This window comes from Bos javanicus, chromosome 10 (assembly GCF_032452875.1).
Source record: "Bos javanicus breed banteng chromosome 10, ARS-OSU_banteng_1.0, whole genome shotgun sequence".
Lineage (NCBI taxonomy): Eukaryota > Metazoa > Chordata > Mammalia > Artiodactyla > Bovidae > Bos > Bos javanicus.
Window position 1 is genome coordinate 78,761,419 of NC_083877.1, and position 20,955 is coordinate 78,782,373.

Below are 20,955 nucleotides of genomic sequence, written 5' to 3' on the forward strand. Positions count from 1 at the left end.
CATGGTGAAGCCCTGGAGCTTTCCTGTAGGGGTCACAGTCTCTCCTTCATTTAAAAAGGACTCTGTTTTCCTTTGTATGGGAAAGGAAAAAAAGTAGCCACTACCCTAAGATTGCTGGACATAACTTGTAGAACTGATAAGAGTTGCAGTGGAATGCCTGTAGGTATACTTAAGGGATAGTGCAGGTTCTGAAATAAAATGAGTCATACAAAATTTTTGGTTTCCCATTGCATGTAAAAGTTATAATTGCATTGTTCTGTAGTTTGCGAAGAGCACAATTGCATTGTGTCTAAACAAACAACATATATACACTCATTTAAAAATACTTTATTGCTTAAAAATGCTAGCCTTCCTCTGACAACACAAGGTTGCCACACACCTTCAATTTAGGTATGTGTGTGTGTGTGTGTATATATATGTGTGTGTGTGTATGTGTATATATATATATATATATGAAAAATGCAATAAAGTGAAACAAATACATGCCTATATCTAGATAGAAGTCATAAAACAGTCACATAGTATGTGTTAAGGCAATACTCAGACTTTAACTCAGTCAGTTGGTTAATTTCTCTGATGTGAAATAAACTTTGCTCTCAGTTTTAGAGTACATTTTAAACAGCACTAAATAAACTTGTCACATTAACAAAGTATGTCCTCTCTTCTCCTCTTGGCCTCATTCCAAACCAAAAAAATCTGAATGGTCAAGGGGTGAGACCTAAGCAAGAGTAGAGAGAAAGACATCTCTGGGTGATTTTGTCTTTCTCTGGCAAAGGTCATAGACTTAGATATAGCATCTTCACTGGCCTATTTAGTTTCCCTCAGGATGGTAATTCCCTAAGATTTTAGGGTATATCTTAAATGACATGTATGTAGCAATTATCCAAGGAACTTAATTAAAACACAGAATCTGAAAGCTTGAGATGTGGTATAAGAAGTCAGTATTTTAATAAACATCCTAGTAAGTGTTCTGAGCAAAACACTTTGAAAACAGCATGCTGGGTATTGATTTCAGAAAGTGATTTGATAAAATCATCCATCAGGCTGACAAGAAGTCTGATTTCATAGATCTCTGAAAACCTTGATAATAAAATGAACTCTCCACCACAATAAATGATGCCTGTAGTTTCATATTTAGATTTCCAAGGTTCATGTTGCTAAAATGCAACAATTTAAACAGATGTGGAAGCATTATTGATTAATAGGAATAGTACAAGCAGAGATTTTATCATCCTATATATTATATGCTTCTCATGCCAAGATTATAAAATTGTATGTATAATCTTTTTACCCAGTCTCTCAGCTGTTTTGACTTACTACTACCCTGTATAACTCTAAAATTCAATTTTATCAGATTTCATATAATCTGCAGATTTTGGAAATGCCACATGCCACTTGACCAGGTTGGATAAAAATTACAGATAGAGGAATTAAGGAGAATATTGATTCCTTTATACCTTTTAAGAAGTAAGAATACTTTGTTATAACTTACAGAAGTATATTGGAGAAAATACTGTAGGAAATAATTGAGCTTTTAATAAGGTTCATGTGAATTCTTACCTATTTTTAGTTCTGAGAGCATAGCAGGTTTTAGATATGCAAAGCACAGTTAGCAAAAATTTTAGTTTGTAGCACTAACAATATTTCAGTGCCTACATACAGAACGTGATAGGAATTGGTTATAAACTTGATTTAGATAATTTTAGCAGTTTGGGGTTGATTATATATGAACCTAGACATAGTCCTTTAGAATAGACTGAGCAGTCAAGGCACAGTCACACTGACAGTGTGGTCAAGAAGAGATGATGGCAGCAGGAAAGCTGACACTCACCTGCTTAGATGACAGATGTGGAGAGGTTTACAGTTTACCTTTCCTCGTAATAGTGGTTTAGAAATCACATACCTTACTGCAGTCATTGTTTTCCCAAGTCAGGAATGGAGAGGGAGGGACTCTCTATTATATTCCTTCTGCTTCTGTCAAACTTTTAAGGCCTCTTGGCATCTCAGCTTGTTACCAGTAACAGGGCAGTGTTTTGCCTTCTCTTGTACATGTTTGCAATCAACAGGACTGTCTTAATTGAAGAAAACAGATGAGTCTGAAAAAAATTCTGCCCTCAAATACAATTACTAAACTAACCTTGATCTGTTTTCCACTTGTAATATCTTTGTGCTGATGAAAAATTTTAACACTCACATTTATGCTAAACATTGTGTTGCCATTTCATTATTGTCCTTACTTTTACCCTTTTTATTGTTTAGATCCATGTAAAGGCTCATTTTGACTACGACCCATCAGATGACCCTTATGTTCCATGTCGAGAGTTAGGTCTATCTTTTCAAAAAGGAGATATACTTCATGTAATCAGTCAAGAAGATCCAAATTGGTGGCAAGCCTACAGGGAAGGAGATGAAGATAATCAGCCTCTAGCTGGTCTCGTTCCAGGTAAAAGACAATATGGTAGAAAGTACAAAGTTTAAAAACACATTTAAAATACAAATCTTCAAAGGGAAAAACTCACGTTTTTATGCCTTTTAAAAAAATGATGTAGTTACTTTTTCATTTTGTTGGGTTTTTATGTTGTATCTGTAATATAAGTATCTTGGGTGTAAGTCTGACCAGTTTGTTGGGCTTTAGAATGGGATTATCGTATAATCTCATCAACCACCCCCATTTATTCTACTGTTCACTGTAGGTGCATTGAAATTAACCCTGTTTTCAAGGCAACAAAAATAGTATTGAACAATAAAAACATCAAGGCAACAAAACTTATACTGTAGCAGGAGATTATCATCAACTGGGGCAGCATACTTGGTATCTAGATAGGAATTTGTTAAAGATGTGTGACTTTATTCAGAATCAAAAGAGTAAGACTGCTGAATTTATCTCTTCTAAGATATCTTAGGATAGAAATAAGATGCAGCTATCTTTTGATTGAAGAAAACTCTCTAATTTAGACTATACTAAAATAAAACTAGCTCATATTGGACATTAAGATTATTATAGAAACATATTTCTTCTAAAATGTGAAGATGATACTTAATGGAATGAGATATGTAGATGTAACTTTTCCTACAGATTGTTACTACAGTACTCAGGAGGGTATGACAGAATGAGGGAAATAGAACCAAGGGAAGTATAATAAGATATTTAATATGTAAAATATTAAAATTATTTTGTTATTTTCTCTAGATCTGTTATAGTCACATACTTTTAAAAAATCTTAATGCTCTTAAAAATTTCCATATAGCCATAGTTACTTGTTTTAACTAGAAACATAATCAGTCCGTACAGTTGCTGGAGATAACCTGATTTTCCTTAATACTTTTTATGTGTCTCAAACTCAATATTAACCTTTTTTGCTTGTGGTCTTATAAAATGCACTAAGTTCAACAGATTATTCCAACATAGATGGAATTTGCTTATTGATTTTTTTTAAGAATCTCTGGTCTGAATTGGAAAGAATTAGATATAAAAATTAAGTATAAAAGTAGAACTCTAATTCAGAATTTTCTAACTAAAACCACTTTTATCCTTCAGAAAACATATACTTGATTCTAAGGTAAATCTCTGAAAATAAGATGAAAATCAGAAACCTTGAAAGTGAAATCATAATCCTAAGAGGAAAAACATAATAGGTTTTTCATTTATTTCTATCATGGGTAGCTTAATGTAGAAATGAAAAATCTTTAAAACATATACATACATACAAAAAAGAGAGGAATTGAACACAGTAAATGTAAGAGAATATATTGAATGGTGTCTTTGAATCAAAAACTGATGAATTTATGTAATTTTGGAAAGATAACTCTTAATTTGTTTGATTTGCAATAATTCAAATGATCAGAACCATTGTAAGATCCAGCACAGTACTTTCCACATCAGTTCAGTTCAGTTCAATCGCTCAGTCATGTCCAACTCTTCCTAGCCCCATGAATCACAGCACGCCAGGCCTCCCTGACCATCTCCAACTCCTGGAGTTTACTCAACTCATGTGCATTGAGTTGGTGATGCCATTCAGCCATCTCATCCTCTGTCGTCCCCTTATCCTCCTGCCCCCAATCCCTCCCAGCATCAGGGTCTTTTCCAATGAGTCAACTCTTCGCATGAGGTGGCCAAAGTTTTGGAGTTTCAGCTTTAGCATAAATCCTTCCAGTGAACACCCAGGACTGATCTCATTTAGAATGGACTGGTTGGATCTCCTTGCAGTCCAAGGGACTCTCAAGAGTCTTCTCCAACACCACAGTTCAAAAACATCAAATCTTTGGCGCTCAGATTTCTTCACAGTCCAACTCTCACATCCATACATGACCACTGGAAAAACCATAGCCTTGACTAGACGGACCTTTGTTGGCAAAGTAATGTCTCTGCTTTTGAATATGCTATCTAGGTTGGTCACAACTTTCCTTCCAAGAAGTAAGCATCTTTTAATTTCATGGCTGCAGTCACCATCTGCAGTGATTTTGGAGCCCAAAAAAATAAAGTCTGACACTGTTTCCACTCTTGCCTCTTCTATTTCGCATGAAGTGATGGGACCAGATGCCATGATCGTAGTTTTCTGAATGTTGAGCTTTAAGCCAATTTTTTCACTGTCCTTTTTCACTTTCATCACGAGGCTTTTTAGTTCCTCTTCGCTTTCTGCCATAGAGTGGTGTCATCTGCATATCTGAGGTTATTGATATTTCTCCCAGCAGTCTTGATTCCAGCTTGTCTTTCTTCCAGCCCAGCGTTTCTCATGATGTACTCTGCATATAAGTTAAAGAAGCAGGGTGACAATATACAGCCTAGACGTACTCCTTTTCCTATTTGGAACCAGTCTGTTGTTCCATGTCCAGTTCTAACTGTTGCTTCCTGACCTGCATATAGGTTTCTCAAGAAGCAGGTTAGGTGGTCTGGTATTCCCATCTCTTTCAGAATTTTCCAGAGTTTCTTATGATCCACACAGTCAAAGGCTTTGGCATATTTAAGAAAGCAGAAATAGATGTTTTTCTGGAACTCTCTTGCTTTTTCGATGACCCAGCGGATGTTGGCAATTTGATCTCTGGTTCCTCTGCCTTTTCTAAAACCAGCTTGAACATCTGGAAGTTCACGGTTCACGTATTGCTGAAGCCTGGCTTGGAGAATTTTGAGCGTTACTTTACCAGTGTGTGAGACGAGTGCAATTGTGCGGTAGTTTGAACATTCTTTGGCATTGCCTTTCTTTGGGATTGGAATGAAAACTGACCTTTTCCTGTCCTGTGGCCACTGCTGAGTTTTCCAAATTTGCTGGCATATTGAGTGCAGCACTTTCACAGTGTCATCTTTCAGGATTTGAAATAGCTCAACTGGAATTCCATCACTTCCATTAGCTTTGTTTGTAGTGATGCTTTCTAAGGCCCACTTGACTTCACATTCCAGGATGTCTGGCTCTAGGTGAGTGATTATACCATCATGATTATCTAGGTCATGAAGATCTTTTTTGTACAGTTCTGTGTTTTCTTACCACCTTTTCTTAATATCTTCTGGTTCTGTTAGGTCCCTACCATTTCTCTCCTTTATTGAGCCCATCTTTGCATGAAATGTCCCTTTGGTATCTCTAATTTTCATGAAGAGATCTCTAGTCTTTCCCATTCTATTGTTCTCCTCTATTTCTTTGCATTGATCTCTGAGGAATGCTTTCTTAGATGCTAAATGGAAAGCTTTGTAAATAACTGTTAAAACTTCTAGCCTTCGTTTATTATTTATCTTTTTAAATACATGATGTATAGTCTAGTAATACATTCCTAGGATTGAGTGAGAGCCAGGTTGGAACTTAACAACTTAAACATTTGGAGCTTATAATCATAGTTGACATTCTCTCATGTAGTGGCAGGAGGATTCAGAAGGGACTGTAAATGAACAGTTACTTCTGGTGTCGTCCCTTAATTAAAGAAAAAAAAATTGATCTATTCTTTTGTCTAACTATTTCACTCTTTTTCTTCTCTATTTATTAGGGAAAAGCTTTCAGCAGCAAAGGGAAGCCATGAAGCAAACCATAGAAGAAGATAAGGAACCAGAAAAATCAGGTTGGACTCTTATATTTGACATTAATGAGAGGTTTCTTTGGTTTCCATCTGGAATCGGGTTTAAATTTGTATTTCAGAACTGTCAGGGAAGATGTATTCATGGCAAGATGGATGTGAGAAGCAAAGCTGCTTATCTTAGGACTGTTAAGAAAGGACAGGCTTTAAGTATGAAAGATTATCTGTCTATAATGTGAGATTAATGGAAAACTTTAACTTATTTCCCTGAAAAATAGTTATTCTGTGAACAATGTAATACATGTCTGTAAATTGAAATTTAAAACTAGAGTTCTTCAATTTGAAATACGTAGCTTTATTCAGGTAAACAAATACCCCATTTATACTTATGTTTCTAACTGTCAACAGGAAAACTATGGTGTGCAAAGAAGAATAAAAAGAAGAGGAAAAAGGTTTTATATAATGCCAATAAAAATGATGGTAAGTTCCACTCTCAGATATAGCCATATTTATATCCAAAAGAGGTCCATGTCTAACATTTGAATGAAATTAAATGATATTTTTAGGGAGTTTTATTTATGGCCCTGGCCTCTTAATGTAACATATGTGTGTATTTAATAAAGTCATTTAGCAGAAATTATTTTCTTCTAGAAAACTGTGAGTAATGCAGAATTTTGAAATCTGAGAAAAAGTAGTTTAAAAATTAAAAGTATGATGTGGCTGTATACTGTTGTATTGATAGTTTTCTCTTAAATTTTTTTCCTATGTAAACTCTTCATTTGCAAAGTTAATACTTGTTCCTAACAAATTCTAACAATATAGATGTATTTTAAGTGAAATTGCCTATCGTAACTCATCTCACCTAGGTAACCCATCCCATAGAGTCTGCTGGCTGAGTCAGGCACACAGGAGAGTATTTTGTTTTTATTTATTGTTAGTGTTAAAAGTTTTTCAAGTTTTAGCTTCTTTTAAAATCAAAAGTTCTGATAACATTGGGCTTATATTCCAGTGTGTCAGCAGCCTGCTGAACCTGAATGATGGCTGTTGCCTTTTTAGTGGACCCCTATCTAGTTCAACAGTCTCCACCACATCCAATTTTTTATAAACCCAACCTGATACATTGCTTTCATTACCTTCTTGAGTGGTCTTTATGGGCTTTAGAATTTGCTACCCCTTCTTTAATTCACATTAGAAACAAGCCAAATAATAAAGCAAAGGAACTCTTGTAACTTCCTACACAGTTTATAAGGCTTATTTTTATTCTCTGAATACCTTAAAAATTTTTGGCAGCAAAATGAAACTAATGAAAATGTGATCAGATCAGATCAGTCGCTCAGTCGTGTCCGACTCTTTGCGACCCCATGAATCTCAGCACACCAGGCCTCCCTGTCCATCACCAACTCCTGGAGTTCACTGAGACTCACGTCCAATGAGTCAGTGATGCCATCCAGCCATCTCATCCTCTGTTGTCCCCTTCTCCTCTTGCCCCCAATCCCTCCCAGTATCAGAGTCTTTTCCAGTGAGTCAACTCTTCGCATGAGGTGGCCAAAGTTTTGGAGTTTCAGCTTTAGCATCATTCCTTCCAAAGAAATCCCAGGGCTGATCTCGTTTAGAATGGACTGGTTGGATCTCCTTGCAGTCCAAGGGACTCTCAAGAGTCTTCTCCAACACCACAGTTCAAAAACATCAAATCTTTGGCGCTCAGCCTTCTTCACAGTCCAACTCTCACATCCATACGTGACCACAGGAAAAACCATAGCCTTGACTAGACGGACCTTTGTTGGCAAAGTAATGTCTCTGCTTTTCAATATGCTATCTAGGTTGGTCATAACTTTCCTTCCAAGGAGTAAGCGTCTTTTAATTTCATGGCTGCAATCACCATCTGCAGTGATTATTGAAAATTTTGATACAAACTAAACCTGAGATTCTACCTACTATAATAATTTTTTTTTCAAATTAAACATCCTTAATGCTAATTGATAGATTATGTAACTAAGAATATTTATTGGATTTATAGTTCTTTTCTCTATACTTCAGTAAGTGATTAATATCTCTGTTTCTTTATCCTTTGAAACACACTGGAGTTAACTGGTTCAGCTCTAAAAGCTATTTTACTGTAGGAAATTTGCAAATCTAAGTCTGTGAATCAAAATATTTCCACAGTCTGATTGTACATGTTAGAAGAAGGAACTTAGTTTTTCAGAGGGAAAAGCATTTTGAGAAGGAAATGCTTCACATTTACATTTCTGCTCTTAATTTGTTATTAGAATTAATGTTTTTATTAATGATAATTATCATTTATAATGACTATTCCATTCAAGGGGAAATAGCCTTCATCCATTTAGTTCTCAAAATAAATTCCTTGAGATTACAGATTAGTAAGTTCAAATTCAGATATGAAAGTCACCTGTTTAAGTTCTTACAGCTAATACAGGAGAAGGCAATGGCACCCCACTCCAGTACTCTTGCCTGGAGAATCCCATGGGCGGAGGAGCCTGGTAGGCTGCAGTCCATGGGGTTGGGAAGAGTTGGACACGACTGAGCGACTTCACTTTCACTTTTCACTTTCACGCACTGGAGAAGGAAATGGCAACCCACTCCAGTGTTCTTGCCTGGAGAATCCCAGGGACAGGGGAGCCTGGTGGGCTGCCTCCTATGGGGTCACACAGAGTTGGACACGACTGAAGTGACTTAGCAGCAGCTAATACATGGTTGAGTTGTAAACAAGTAAATTTAAACAAGTAGGTTTGAGTTCCTACTCTGTGCTCTCTGTTAATCACTGACAAGCTTAAGGTGGTCCCCTCTCCCTGGGGACTTACAGCTGACAGTGTGACTACACATCTAATGCTCTTACCTAGTCAGGTGAAGTAATGAGAGAGAGAAGATGACAGGTCACTAGTTGTCTGCCTTTGTTCTTACCACATGACAACTCTTGATTTCATCTGGATTACAGCTTTAGGAATGTTAGTGTACCAGTTATAATTTATACCTCTTCTTGAATCATGATCACAGGTTAATATTAGTATTACAGAATAAGGTAAACATAAATGTAGGAAGTTGGATAGCATATGTTGGTATGCTGTGTTTTCAAGTTATATAATCAAAGAAAAGTATTCTAGCATTCTCTGTTAACACTAGGCACAGCACTGTTTGTAAATGTTTATCTGTGCCAGGTATTGTTTTCAGCATACACATTTTCTGCTCCTTAAACTAACCCTCAAATTAAAGTATTGGTATCCCCCGTTTTATAAAAATGACAGCTGTTATTCTCATTAGTTTATACCTTAGTGCCTCACTCTGTCAAAATACTGTCTGCAAACTAGCTATTTCATATGAACCAGTACAGTTATATTGTAGTAAACATTCAAACACAGTGTGAAACAAGAGAAGCAGTAATCATTTCTAGAAGGAGTAATATACTATTTATTTTCATAATATCCTGCCAAGGATATAATGACATGAGAAAGTACTTATGACATAATGCTACCCAGTTATTACTTTCTTGATCTCAGTAGTTGTGTTTTTAACCATGATAACTTGTGCTGTTTTCCAATTTTTTGGAAGAATTATGAGTAATATAAATATACCTTTATATATTTATATAAATATGTTTATATATATCTTTATTATACATCAGTAATTCTGTCTGAAGGGCTTAATTTTTCCTTTTTTCAAAGATTATGACAATGAAGAGATCTTAACTTATGAGGAAATGTCACTTTATCATCAGCCAGCAAATAGGAAAAGACCTATCATTTTGATTGGTCCACAAAACTGTGGCCAGAATGAACTGCGTCAGAGGCTCATGAACAAGGAGAAAGACCGCTTTGCATCTGCAGTTCCCCGTAAGTTTGGATGTGTTCCTGTGTTCCTGTGCATTTCCGCGTACCTCGGCAGAACCTAACTGTGTAGGGAGTTTTCACCCATTTCCTCCCACAGTGATGTCCAAGAAATAGGAACTTTGTTTTTACCATATCTTTTGAGAATTTTCTACTAAAGATAGTCATTCTTGAGTACCATTTTTCTGAGAGTATGGTACTAATTACTTTCTATAAATGAATTTCAATTTTGGCTTCTTATAGTCCACTGTTCAGTATGGAATCAGCTCCTGGTTTTTTTAACTGATGCAGAAGACAGAACTTTAGACCTAATCTCTGAGCATAGACTTTCTGTTTAAACATTGTATAGTACCTGATCTTATGGAAAAATTGAGTGATAATGTTTTAAATGAAATGCAAAATGAAGTAATTTAAAGTGTATAAAACATACTAAATGTAACTGTTACTAAGATACTAACACCACAGTTTTGTTTATTTCTCAATCTAGAAATAAAACCAGTCAATGTTAAAACACACGGGGGTCTAACATTTCCTTAATTCATTATTTTTTAATTTGTATTACAAAATAAAAAAAATTTTTTTTGACTAGCAGAATTATTCCTCACCCTTGCTCTGATCTGTGCTTACTAATTTTTGCCTGATTTTGTTTGCCTAGATACAACTCGGAATCGGCGAGACCATGAAGTAGCTGGTAGAGATTACCACTTTGTTTCACGGCAGGCGTTTGAGGCAGACATAGCAGCCGGAAAGTTCATTGAGCATGGTGAATTTGAGAAAAATTTGTATGGAACCAGTATAGATTCTGTACGCCAAGTGATCAACTCGGGCAAAATATGTCTTTTAAGTCTTCGTACACAGGTAGAACTCTTTTGGTTTAGAGTGTTGAACTTGTATTTTGGTCCAAGAATCACAAGACCTAATTAACTTCTCATACAGATTTTTCACAATGATTCTCTACATGAACTCAGGTTGCTAAATCACTTTCAATTTCCTCAGAGTGGAAAATACATATATTACATACTTGCCTATATATAAATGTACATATTTTCGGAAACTTAAAATATAGTAACTGTTGTGCTGGTAGTACTTTAGTATTTTAAAGGTTATAAAAGAATTTTCCTTTCCCATATGAGAAAAATTAGAATAGTGAGAGGTCATTTTTATGGTTTTAAATGCCATCGTTCAAGTATTAGGACTGTAATGAGTGGTTGGTTGTAGCTAATGAAACAGCCATTGCTTTCCATTATCTGTCTTACAAAGCAAAACCTTCAAAAATTACTAACAGTTGCTTTTTAGATTTCTGTTAAAAATAATTTTAGAAATTTTGTATTTTTAAGATTGTGTTTTTGTGGGGTTTTTTCTTGATTGTACAGCTTTAGCATAAAACTTTCCTTAATGTAGTGGAATCTACTTTGTGTGTCAATTCAGGAGATATAGGCAGTGGTTATTAAAGAGATGTGTATGAGAAAAATTGACTCCAAAATGGCTTTCCTGAAATAGTAATTAGGTTTTCTTTATTTTAGTCTTTGCTATTCAGTTATAAACATTAGATTTAAGAAAAGCATCCATGTTTTTATTTTTACTAAATTCCTTAAGAATTCTTTATTTTGGCTAACAGAATTACCAAAGAACTTAAGAGTAGTTAAGCATATTGTCTTAATTACTGTTTTTAGATAGAAAAGGACATGTCCGTATAATCCCCATTTTTGTGGAATGCTTCACTTTAGGGACACACAGTCATGCAAAGGCAACGTGAAAAACTAATCTTTTAATTCAGACAATCTGCTTTTTTTTTCTTGGATGTATTTTTCCAGAATTTTTTTTTTTTGCATGTGTGTGTGAAGTTTTTCTCTGATTCCTTTTGCATTTAGATTGTGGCATATGGTTAAGCTGACTGCTCATTTGTAATTCCTTCAAAATGGATTTTTAATGTTGTTATAATCTGTGTATGATCTTATTATTTTATCATCATGTTAAGTCTTCATTTCAGTTTTGGTACACAATATATTATGTTGAATGGTACGATCTTTTCTGTTGTTTTTTGTTTTTCTCTCTTTGATTTTTTAAATTATGAAAGAATGATAACACATCTATAGACTTGGAAAATACATGATGAAATTACATATAGTTCTATATATTACAATTATTTTTTTTAATAGATAAATCAGGGTTTTTAGTTGGAGTTTCAGTATCAAACTCTCAGATCTGTCTTTGCTTTACAGTCCTTGAAGACTCTACGGAACTCAGACTTGAAACCATATATTATCTTCATTGCACCCCCTTCACAAGAAAGACTTCGGGCATTATTGGCCAAAGAGGGCAAGAATCCAAAGGTAAAGTTATTATACTGTTAGACTATTCCATTAAAAGTAAACATGAAAACACATGGCTTAATATGCCACAGTGCTTAAAAACCACGTCAGCTTAGGCTTTCAAACTGATTATTCTTTCTGCCATGTCACTTTCCCCAAAACTGCCACACTTGCCTCTGGTTGCATTTAGGTAGTTCTCCAAAGCAAGGGGCTCCTCTTGTTCTGCATACAGTTCCTGTTGTTATTCCAAATGTATGGTAGCCTTTGACATTTCTTAAAACTTCTTTCATCTTCACACAGATCCATGTTATTTCTGATTTCTTAAAACTTCCATGTCCTCTTCACACAGATCCATGTTATTTCTAACAAGGATTAGATGACTCCCGCTCCGCCACCAAATATTCTCAGCAGATCCTTAGGGATTACCCACATTTTCTGCAGATATTCCATATATGCCAGGATCCAAGTTGAGTGCTCTTGCCTTTCTCCTCTTTTTTCTGATTGAAATTTTATGTTCTGTTTGTCTTTTGCCTTTGATCTTTTCATATGATCTGAAATGGAAAATTTTTTTAAATTATATTAGATGCTGAGTGAGGTTGAGGTGGTCCATATTATACCAAATGGTACTAAAAATTAAATGATAATATAGTGATATATATTAATCAAAGCATTGATATTTTATTTGACATTTTAAACATATGATATGAAAACCATCAAGTGACATGCTATATCACAGCAACAAATACTCTTCCTTGTTCTTAGCAGATTTCCTAAGTGGTTCTGTTTTATAAAGGAATCACTTAGCGCTCATTTCATTTGCCTTTTCCTTCTCCATAAAAATTCATACTACTACTCCTCCCTCAAATCTCTTCAGAAGTCACAACATCACACCTCTCCTTTTCTTTGGTTTTTGACTATTGACCACATCCACCAGCTTTCTTTGTTCCTTCCCAGGATATCTTTTTCTACTCTAGAAAAAGATTTGTTATTCAGCCTATATTGTGTTTATCTTTCAATGTCTTAGACCTCAGGGACTTCCCATCCTTTATATTGAGCATAATTCGGTTGCTTTGTTATAGGCTAAGTAGGCCAGCTGGTTAAAGTAGTGTTTCACTCCATTTTCATTTTTGAAGTCACAAAAGACCATATTTGACATGATTCCATTATTTGGAATATCCAGAATAAGCAAATCTATGGAGACCAAAAGTAGATTAGTGCTTGCCTAGGGCTGAGGGTTGGGAGAAAATGGGAGTGGCTGCTAATGACTATGAGGTTTTGGGGGAAGGAGAACAGGGCATGGAGAGTGGAGGGTGAGGAACATGTTCTAAAATGGATTGTGGTATTGATTGCACAACTTCTCTGTGACTACAAAAAACTGTTCAATTGTACATTTTAAGTGAATGAACTGTATGAGTCCACCATTGAATTGGTTGCAGTTCACCATTAAATGGGTGAATTGTGAATGAACTGTATCTCAAGAAACCTGTTATTGGGGCAGGAAAAAAATCACAGTGGGCTTTTCTGTAGAAATTGAAGGTTGTTTTAGAATTTGTGTGGAAATTTTAAAGAATAACCAAAACACTTTAGAAAAAAGTTGGAAGCCTTTTTCTTTGTTAATTTTCTTGTTTTCCATTTCATTGAGTTACCTTATTTTTATTCTTTATACTTACTTTGGCTTTAATTTGCACTTGCTCTAGTTTCTGAAGAAAACATGATTTTTAAACCTTCTTTTCTAATAAGTTACATATTTTTAATTATCATTTTGTTAGAAATATTCCCTAATTTCCTGTCATTTTCTTTCTTTAATCCATGGGTTATTTAGAAGTATCTAATTTCCCCCTGTTGGAGATTTTAGAATGTTTTATTGTTGTATAATTCCACCGTGGTAAGAGAACATATTCTGTAAAATGTCAGTCTTTCAAATTTTGTTGAGCCTTATTTTATGACCCAGTATCTGTTCTGTCTTGGCGCATGTTCCTGCACACCAGTAAGAATGTATATTTTGCAGCTGTTGGGTAAAGGGTGATGTATCTGATTGCTTTTTATGTGTTATCTCCTTTGGTAATTAATAATGCTTATCACACAATAGAAGTGTTAAGTAAAAACTGATCCTAAATTTTAACTCTGTGAAATAGTGTTAGCTAAGAAAGTAATGGTGTTCTTCACTGAATGCACAACTTAATCTTGTTACATTCTGAATCTGGTTTTGCTATAATGGGGTCTTAAGAGTGGTAAACTAATAGTGTGAATTATTATGGTCAATTTTGCCTATAGATAATTTTTTCAGGCCAAAGATTTTATGAGCAAAATCATTTTGTTTCAATTTTGTCGTGAATTGTAAAATAATTATAAAGTACCAAATATATAAGTCATTTTTGGCAAAAGATAAAATACTTCAGTTTGATAAGGAAAAATTTAGGATTAGATACTCTTGTGAATCTATGTAAGATGTGCAGCTTAATAACATTTACATTTCAAATCTAGTAAGACAAAGTTTAGATTCTCTTTTGAGTTCTAGAATGTTCTTTCAGTAACCTTGAGCTTTGGGTAAACATAAGTTGTGACCAGAACATCACAGTGTGTTCAGTTACAATGGTGTAGTAGCTTCCTGCTGGGAAACAAAGGATTCTGTGTGCCAGAGCCAGCTGCACAACATTCCAGAATGAAAATTAGAGCCACACAAGAAACCAACTCAGGGCAAGCCAGAGCTATCGTATTTTTAGTATGTTTTCCTACTGTTATAAAAGTTTGACTGGTTGAATGATATAAATTGCTTGATATTGTGGGTCCAATATATTTTGATGTATGGCCTCTATGGCTGAGACATTGGGCATTTAATTAGTTCTCTTCATTGACGGGGCGCTCTGGGGGCAGTTTCACTTTCTTGGACACCTGTGCTTGATCATCAGAGGGGTTCGGGATAAGTTTTGCATATTACCTTGCCATCTGCTTGTCTGTGAAAACACTTGTTTCCTTTACATATTAAAGTAGCCTGCTTCTATTTGGCTTCCCAAACTCTCTTAGGATACTTGTTTTTGTATCTTAAAGACCTCCTTTGTGTATTGAAATTGTCTATCAACTTAAAGTATTAAACTATTGCCCCCAAAACCATAGATTATTAAAATCTTGGATTTCCAGCGTGTTTTCATAAAAAAAGATACCCATTCTATTGATCCTTTTCTCGTGGTTTTACTCTTTTAAACTCTACAACAGATATAAAAGGCAGGGGCTCTTTATAAGAGCCAGAATAGGTGATATTTAGGGTCCTGCCAGAAAAGTTCACTCTGTTACAGAAGACGTTTTAGGAAGAGGTTATGATGACCTACAATGTTTGAAAATGAGCGTCTGTAGAGAATTCAGAGTTAACAGTCTGTGCTCTTGAAGCCTCTTGTGGATAAGACAGAAACACATAAAACCTACAAAGCGGTATAAATAGGTTATGAAAAGAAAGTGAAAGTCACTCAGTTGTGTCCAACTCTTCACAACTGCATGGACTACATAGTCCATGGCATTCCCCAGGCCAGAATACTGGAGTGGGCAGCTTTTCCCTTCTCCAGGGAATCTTCCCAACCCAGGGATCAAACCCAGTTTCCCACATTGCAGGCGGATTCTTTGCCAGCTGAGCCACAAGGGAAGCCCATAATTAGGTTATATACCTTATACTGAGTCACAGATGATTTGCAGTGAGCGTGCTGAAGAGGCCAGAGCAAAGGGAATCTCTGTGGCCATGACAGGGTTTGGGAGGAGCTCTGAAGTTGAGTATTTTGGGAGACAGAAGGAAAGCAGTATGTTAAGGCTTTTTTTTCACCCATCTTGTTTTTCACCCATCTCTGACTCATTGTGAAGTTTGGGGTGGTTTACCTCATGTTTTTTCATCTTTTTTTTGCAGCCTGAAGAGTTGAGAGAAATCATTGAGAAGACTAGAGAGATGGAGCAGAACAATGGCCACTACTTTGACACAGCAATTGTGAACTCAGATCTTGATAAAGCCTATCAGGAACTGCTTAGGTTGATTAACAAACTTGATACTGAACCTCAGTGGGTGCCATCCACTTGGCTGAGGTGAAGGAAAACATTCATTCTGTAGCAGGACTGGACTTGACCTGGCAGACTATCCATAGGAAGATAGCCCTGATACTTGAGCACATCTCTGAGGTGGCAGGCAGTGTAAACTGTAGACATGTTCTTAGATCTTGAATTAGTGAGAAGAAAATCCCCTTAAGCAATTTGTTAACAGCAGTCTTTATTCTCTCTCTGTACCTGGCTTCAGAGGTTCTTGCCTCAGATGGGGATTTTAAATGGAAGTTTTCAACAGAGCCATTCTAGTTTATCCATGGTAAAAGCCTTTTAATTCTGTTTTCATCTAACCAAATCTTTTCTGCCTAGTCATATTTCCACAAAAACGTGTATATATACACAATGGTCCGTGTTTCACACTGCAGTAAATATTGATGTTATTTAACAGTTAATTTAAATGATTTCATGAGAATTTGGGAGTGAGGGGGAACTGTGCTGTGCACTGGGCAAGACGACAGGATTTGGTTAGAAGACTGGCTTAGTCATCAGAACGACTTTACTTTCTTAAAAAATGGAGCCACTTTGGTCTGGAGCTACTCTGTTAGCCTTGAATTCATTTATATGTCTTTTAATTCTTAAAAACATTCCATTAGAAGCACCAATTTTTTAGCTCAAACTTTGTGGATCAGACTTCATTGCAGACTCTGATCTAAAACATAGACAACATATGCTGATCTTTTTAAAGGTATAATGAGTTTTTGAATTTTTATCTTAAATTGTCACAACTGATTTGGTAACTTCCTTTTCCTGATCTGCATAGTACAATAGAATGTATAAGTTATATTTTTATGAATGGCAGATATTCATATATAAACTGTGTTGATTATTAAAAGTTTCTTCCTCAAGATGCAGGTTTTTACATACATAAGAGGACGTAGCACATTTGACGGTTTTTGCATTTTATATATGAACACAGTATAATTTGATGACTGTTATATATGTAGGTAATAAACTGGAATTCTGTGATCAATATAGCTGCTGTACTGTATACTAATATTTAATAGATTGACAAATGGTCATTAATTACACTTGTTCAACATTGGAATAAAATATTTAATAGATTGACAAATGGTCATTAATTATACTTGTTCAACATTGGAATAAAATTATATGAGAGAAATGACATGACAATTGACTTTGAGATCAGAAGGAAAAGATGACCTGAAAGTCATTTGAACATTTTAGGAAAAGAACACTGCAGGGGAAAAGTTAAGCATATAGAAATAGGTTTTTATCGTTAAAAAAAAGTCTGCCTCTTATGACCAGAATGCAACAAGCTAAATCATAAAACATTTAAGCTAATGGGATTTTCATACTGTCTCTATAGCTTGAAGCTTTAAAAGTCAACTTCTGTAATCGGCATGGAAAGTTAATTTGTAGTCTCTTCCAGGTTTAGGGGATGGTGTGGTGTGTGACAAACAACCTCAAATGTGAATGTCTTGATTTTATTTTTATGATGAATACAGCTACAACAATTGTTTCCAAAGCTAAACACTGGAATAATATTGAATTGTCACTTATTAACATAAGCAACTGTTTTTAATGAGTAGTTTGTCTTGGTGTCATGTATGTATTTGAGTTTTTCTCTTTTGCATAATACTATTTGAACAAATGTAGACTGTTTATATGTAGCCTTTTTCTGTTCAACTTTGTGTGGCCTCAGAGTTGGCTGTAGAGTTATGTCTTATGCAGAAATAATGTTCCTTAGAAGAAAGTAATTCCTGGGTTGAGGGAAGGAATGCCATACATACTGTCTCTTCAGGTCTGAAACACTCCAGTTTTATGGCAGGAAAATGCAAAGGTCACAGTGATTTTCAGCAATGAAAACAAAGGACTGTATTAAATCTTTTCACTTTCCCAATTTACTTTCTCCTTAGGAATGAAAGGTAGTCTGTGGAATTTTGTGAGCTGCTTAGCATAACTGACAACTGTTTTCAACCCTAAGGTCTAAAATGTTTGTAGTTTCAGTCAAGTTAGAATTGAGATTTTAGGTGGTGTCAGTAAGTGGCTACCATGCTAGTCTTCTAGTTAGCCTGCAGACCACAGGGCCACACAAGGGCCACGTGCTATGGACTCGGGCATGGCTTTAAGAAGCAGGTTCAAGGACCCTGCCGAGCGAGGCACATGCCATGCCATAGTACACTCTTAAAAGTCTAAGGTGATGAGGTATTTTAGGGGTCAGTGAAATCTTATGTAATTCTCTCCTTCCTCATCAGCAGTGATAGAGGAATAGAAATGTTTATGTCCCACACTTTCTTCAGTCCCAGTGATATGGATGTGCTGGTACTCATCCCAGCCCCTCCAAAGTGAAAACTGAGTTGTTGCTGACTTCTTTGAAAGAAAATAGAAAAAACCTTGCTCCTTACCTAGCTGTGCTGTATACCACTCTGGCCAAGTCCATTTCCTGGCCTTCTGTGCTTCTGATTGGAGACCCCAATGTTGGGGAGGTCTTAACCACTTAATAGGAACCATACCAATAGCTAATGAAATGCACATTAGTTCAAATAAGAAAATAACCTTCCTTTACTAAATTTTCTTAAGTCAGAACAAATAGAAAGGAGAATAGTTTTTAGATTAATCCAGATTTGCTTTCTATGAAAACCTAATATCTGGATTTTTTTTTTCCTTTTCTCATGGCCTAAGGAATAATTTGAATGTAATTTTGTGAATGTGTGTGGAAAATATAAACCAGGGATTTAGCCTTAATAAAGGTAACTTTTTTGACACCTGTTGTTAATCTTCCTTTGTACTTTACCTTGCCTTTATCTGCACTCTGTTATTTTGAGATGTAATACTGCACAAGATAATGTAAAAATAAAAAGTAAAATTATGTTTCAAATTTTAAAAGCCACTGACTACTTTCTCTTGTGTGCTTATATCCTCTGCCATTCAAGGTTTCAACACAACTAAAACCACCCACCTGTCTTCAGGTTCTGCTAGCAAGTCCATCGGAGCCTCTGGGTGAAACACAAAATATGTTTTATTTTTCACAGTGGAAGAGTGCCCCCTATTGGCACAAATGTAGGTTCTGTTTCCTATATTGTTTTGTTTTGTTTTGTTTTTAAATTTGGTTGTTTTGTTTTTTTTTTCTTCCAATTTTATTTTTAAACTTTACATAATTGTATTAGTTTTGCCAAATATCAAAATGAATCCGCCACAGGTATACATGTGTTCCCCATCCCGAACCCTCCTCCCTCCTCCCTCCCCATACCATCCCTCTGGGCCGTCCCAGTGCACCAGCCCCAAGCATCCAGCATCATGTATATTGTTTATTTAAACTATATTAAAGATAGACAAAGCTGGAAGCTCTAAAAGTTTTCTGGGGAAGAAGATATGTAAGACAGGCAAATTCCACTACATGCAACCATGGACTTGAGAACACTGAGGGTAGGATGAGTTGTTGACAAATACACATTTCTCAAATCTTTAGCCTTCCTCCTTTCCTATACCTATTCTGTATCTCCCAAAGGAGGCCAGTCATAGACCAAAAAGTGTCACACATACACACCTTGCTACCCCAGCCCCACTTTCCATTCCTATCCTGATCGCCTGCCTCCCTTTCCCAGGAGCTCAGATCACCAACCCTACACAACAAACCATCTGTCCACCGCTGTCAGAACGCTGAAGTGGGACTCCCTGGTGGTCCAGCAGTGAAGACTGCACCTTCAGTGCAGGCAGTGTGTAGGTTCATCCCTGGCTGGGAGCGAACATCCCACATGCCTGCTGGCCAAAACTCCAAAACATAAAACAGAAGCAACAGTGCAACAAATTCAATAAAAGATTTAAGAAAGATGGTCCACATAGAAAAAATATTTTTTAAAAATATGCTGAACCATAAAATCATCTGTACTTTTGTAAGGGAGGTTAGCCAAGGCCAGTAAGTAACAAAGGTTGATGACGCCACAGGAAAAACCGAGGGTACTTCTCTAGCTCAGTGCTTTAAAGTTAATATAAGTTTACCTAAATGAAACCACTAAAATTGGCTCTGTGCATCAACTTTTCCACTAATTTTTGCCTCCCACAGAGCATACATACCACTTAAGATTCAAGGCTCTTAAAGTCAAGATACATTTGCTCTGCATTCCACCTGCAAGATGGAAATGATTGGTATTTATACTTCACTAGGGGCTTTGCCCGGAGAAGGCAATGGCAACCCACTCCAGTACTCTTGCCTGGAGAATCCCCGGGGCGGCAGAGCCTGGTGGGCTGGTGTCTATGGGGTCGCAGAGAGTCAGACACGACTGAAGCAACTCAGCAGCAGCAGGGGCTTTGCAAATGATGCTGGTGGTAAAGAACCTGTCTAGCAGTGCTGGAGACTTAAACTAGGGTTTGATCCCTGGGTCGGGAAAATCCCCTGGAAGAGGGTTGGCAGCCCACTCCAGTATTCTTGCCTGGAGAATCCCACAGACAGAGCAGCCTGGTAAGTTACAGTCCGTAGGCTCAGAGAGTCGGACACGAATGAAGCAATTTAACTTGCATGCACTAGGGTATTGGGAAGATTACATATTAGGCAGTTCATCGTTAAACCTATTTTCAAGACTTACATACTTGATTGTTAGTTTCCCAATTTACATTGAGTCTGAGATTTTATTTTGTAACAGCAGGATTTCCTAAATATCAGCTCCTCCAGGACAGGCCTTATGTGTTACCTTTACCCCAAATTTTAAATGTAGGAGAGGCAAAAAAGAATATAAAAATTCTGAACTTAGATTACCTGGATTTAAATGGGA

The 20,955-nt window shown here is 36.1% G+C and overlaps 1 protein-coding gene and 1 long non-coding RNA gene across 3 annotated transcripts in view; one reads left to right on the forward strand and one right to left on the reverse strand.

Annotated features, from left to right (window-relative positions):
- The window catches only part of PALS1 (protein associated with LIN7 1, MAGUK p55 family member), an 81,132-nt gene extending 62,060 nt beyond the window's left edge, over window positions 1–19,072 (forward strand). For both annotated transcript variants that reach the window (XM_061429186.1, XM_061429185.1), the window contains exons 9-15: window positions 2,260–2,443; window positions 5,971–6,042; window positions 6,406–6,477; window positions 9,675–9,842; window positions 10,492–10,694; window positions 12,059–12,169; window positions 16,038–19,072. In XM_061429186.1, coding sequence (XP_061285170.1) covers window positions 2,260–2,443; window positions 5,971–6,042; window positions 6,406–6,477; window positions 9,675–9,842; window positions 10,492–10,694; window positions 12,059–12,169; window positions 16,038–16,214 — 987 coding nt within the window. In that variant the 3' untranslated portion in view covers window positions 16,215–19,072. The remainder of the gene's footprint in view (window positions 1–2,259; window positions 2,444–5,970; window positions 6,043–6,405; window positions 6,478–9,674; window positions 9,843–10,491; window positions 10,695–12,058; window positions 12,170–16,037) is intronic.
- Window positions 11,804–19,265, reverse strand: LOC133254852 (uncharacterized). Its single transcript, XR_009738790.1, has 2 exons — window positions 19,146–19,265; window positions 11,804–12,699 (listed from the first exon to the last, which is right to left on the reverse strand). It is a non-coding gene; the product is annotated as an uncharacterized LOC133254852 (long non-coding RNA).
- Between the last annotated feature and the right edge of the window lie 1,690 nt (window positions 19,266–20,955).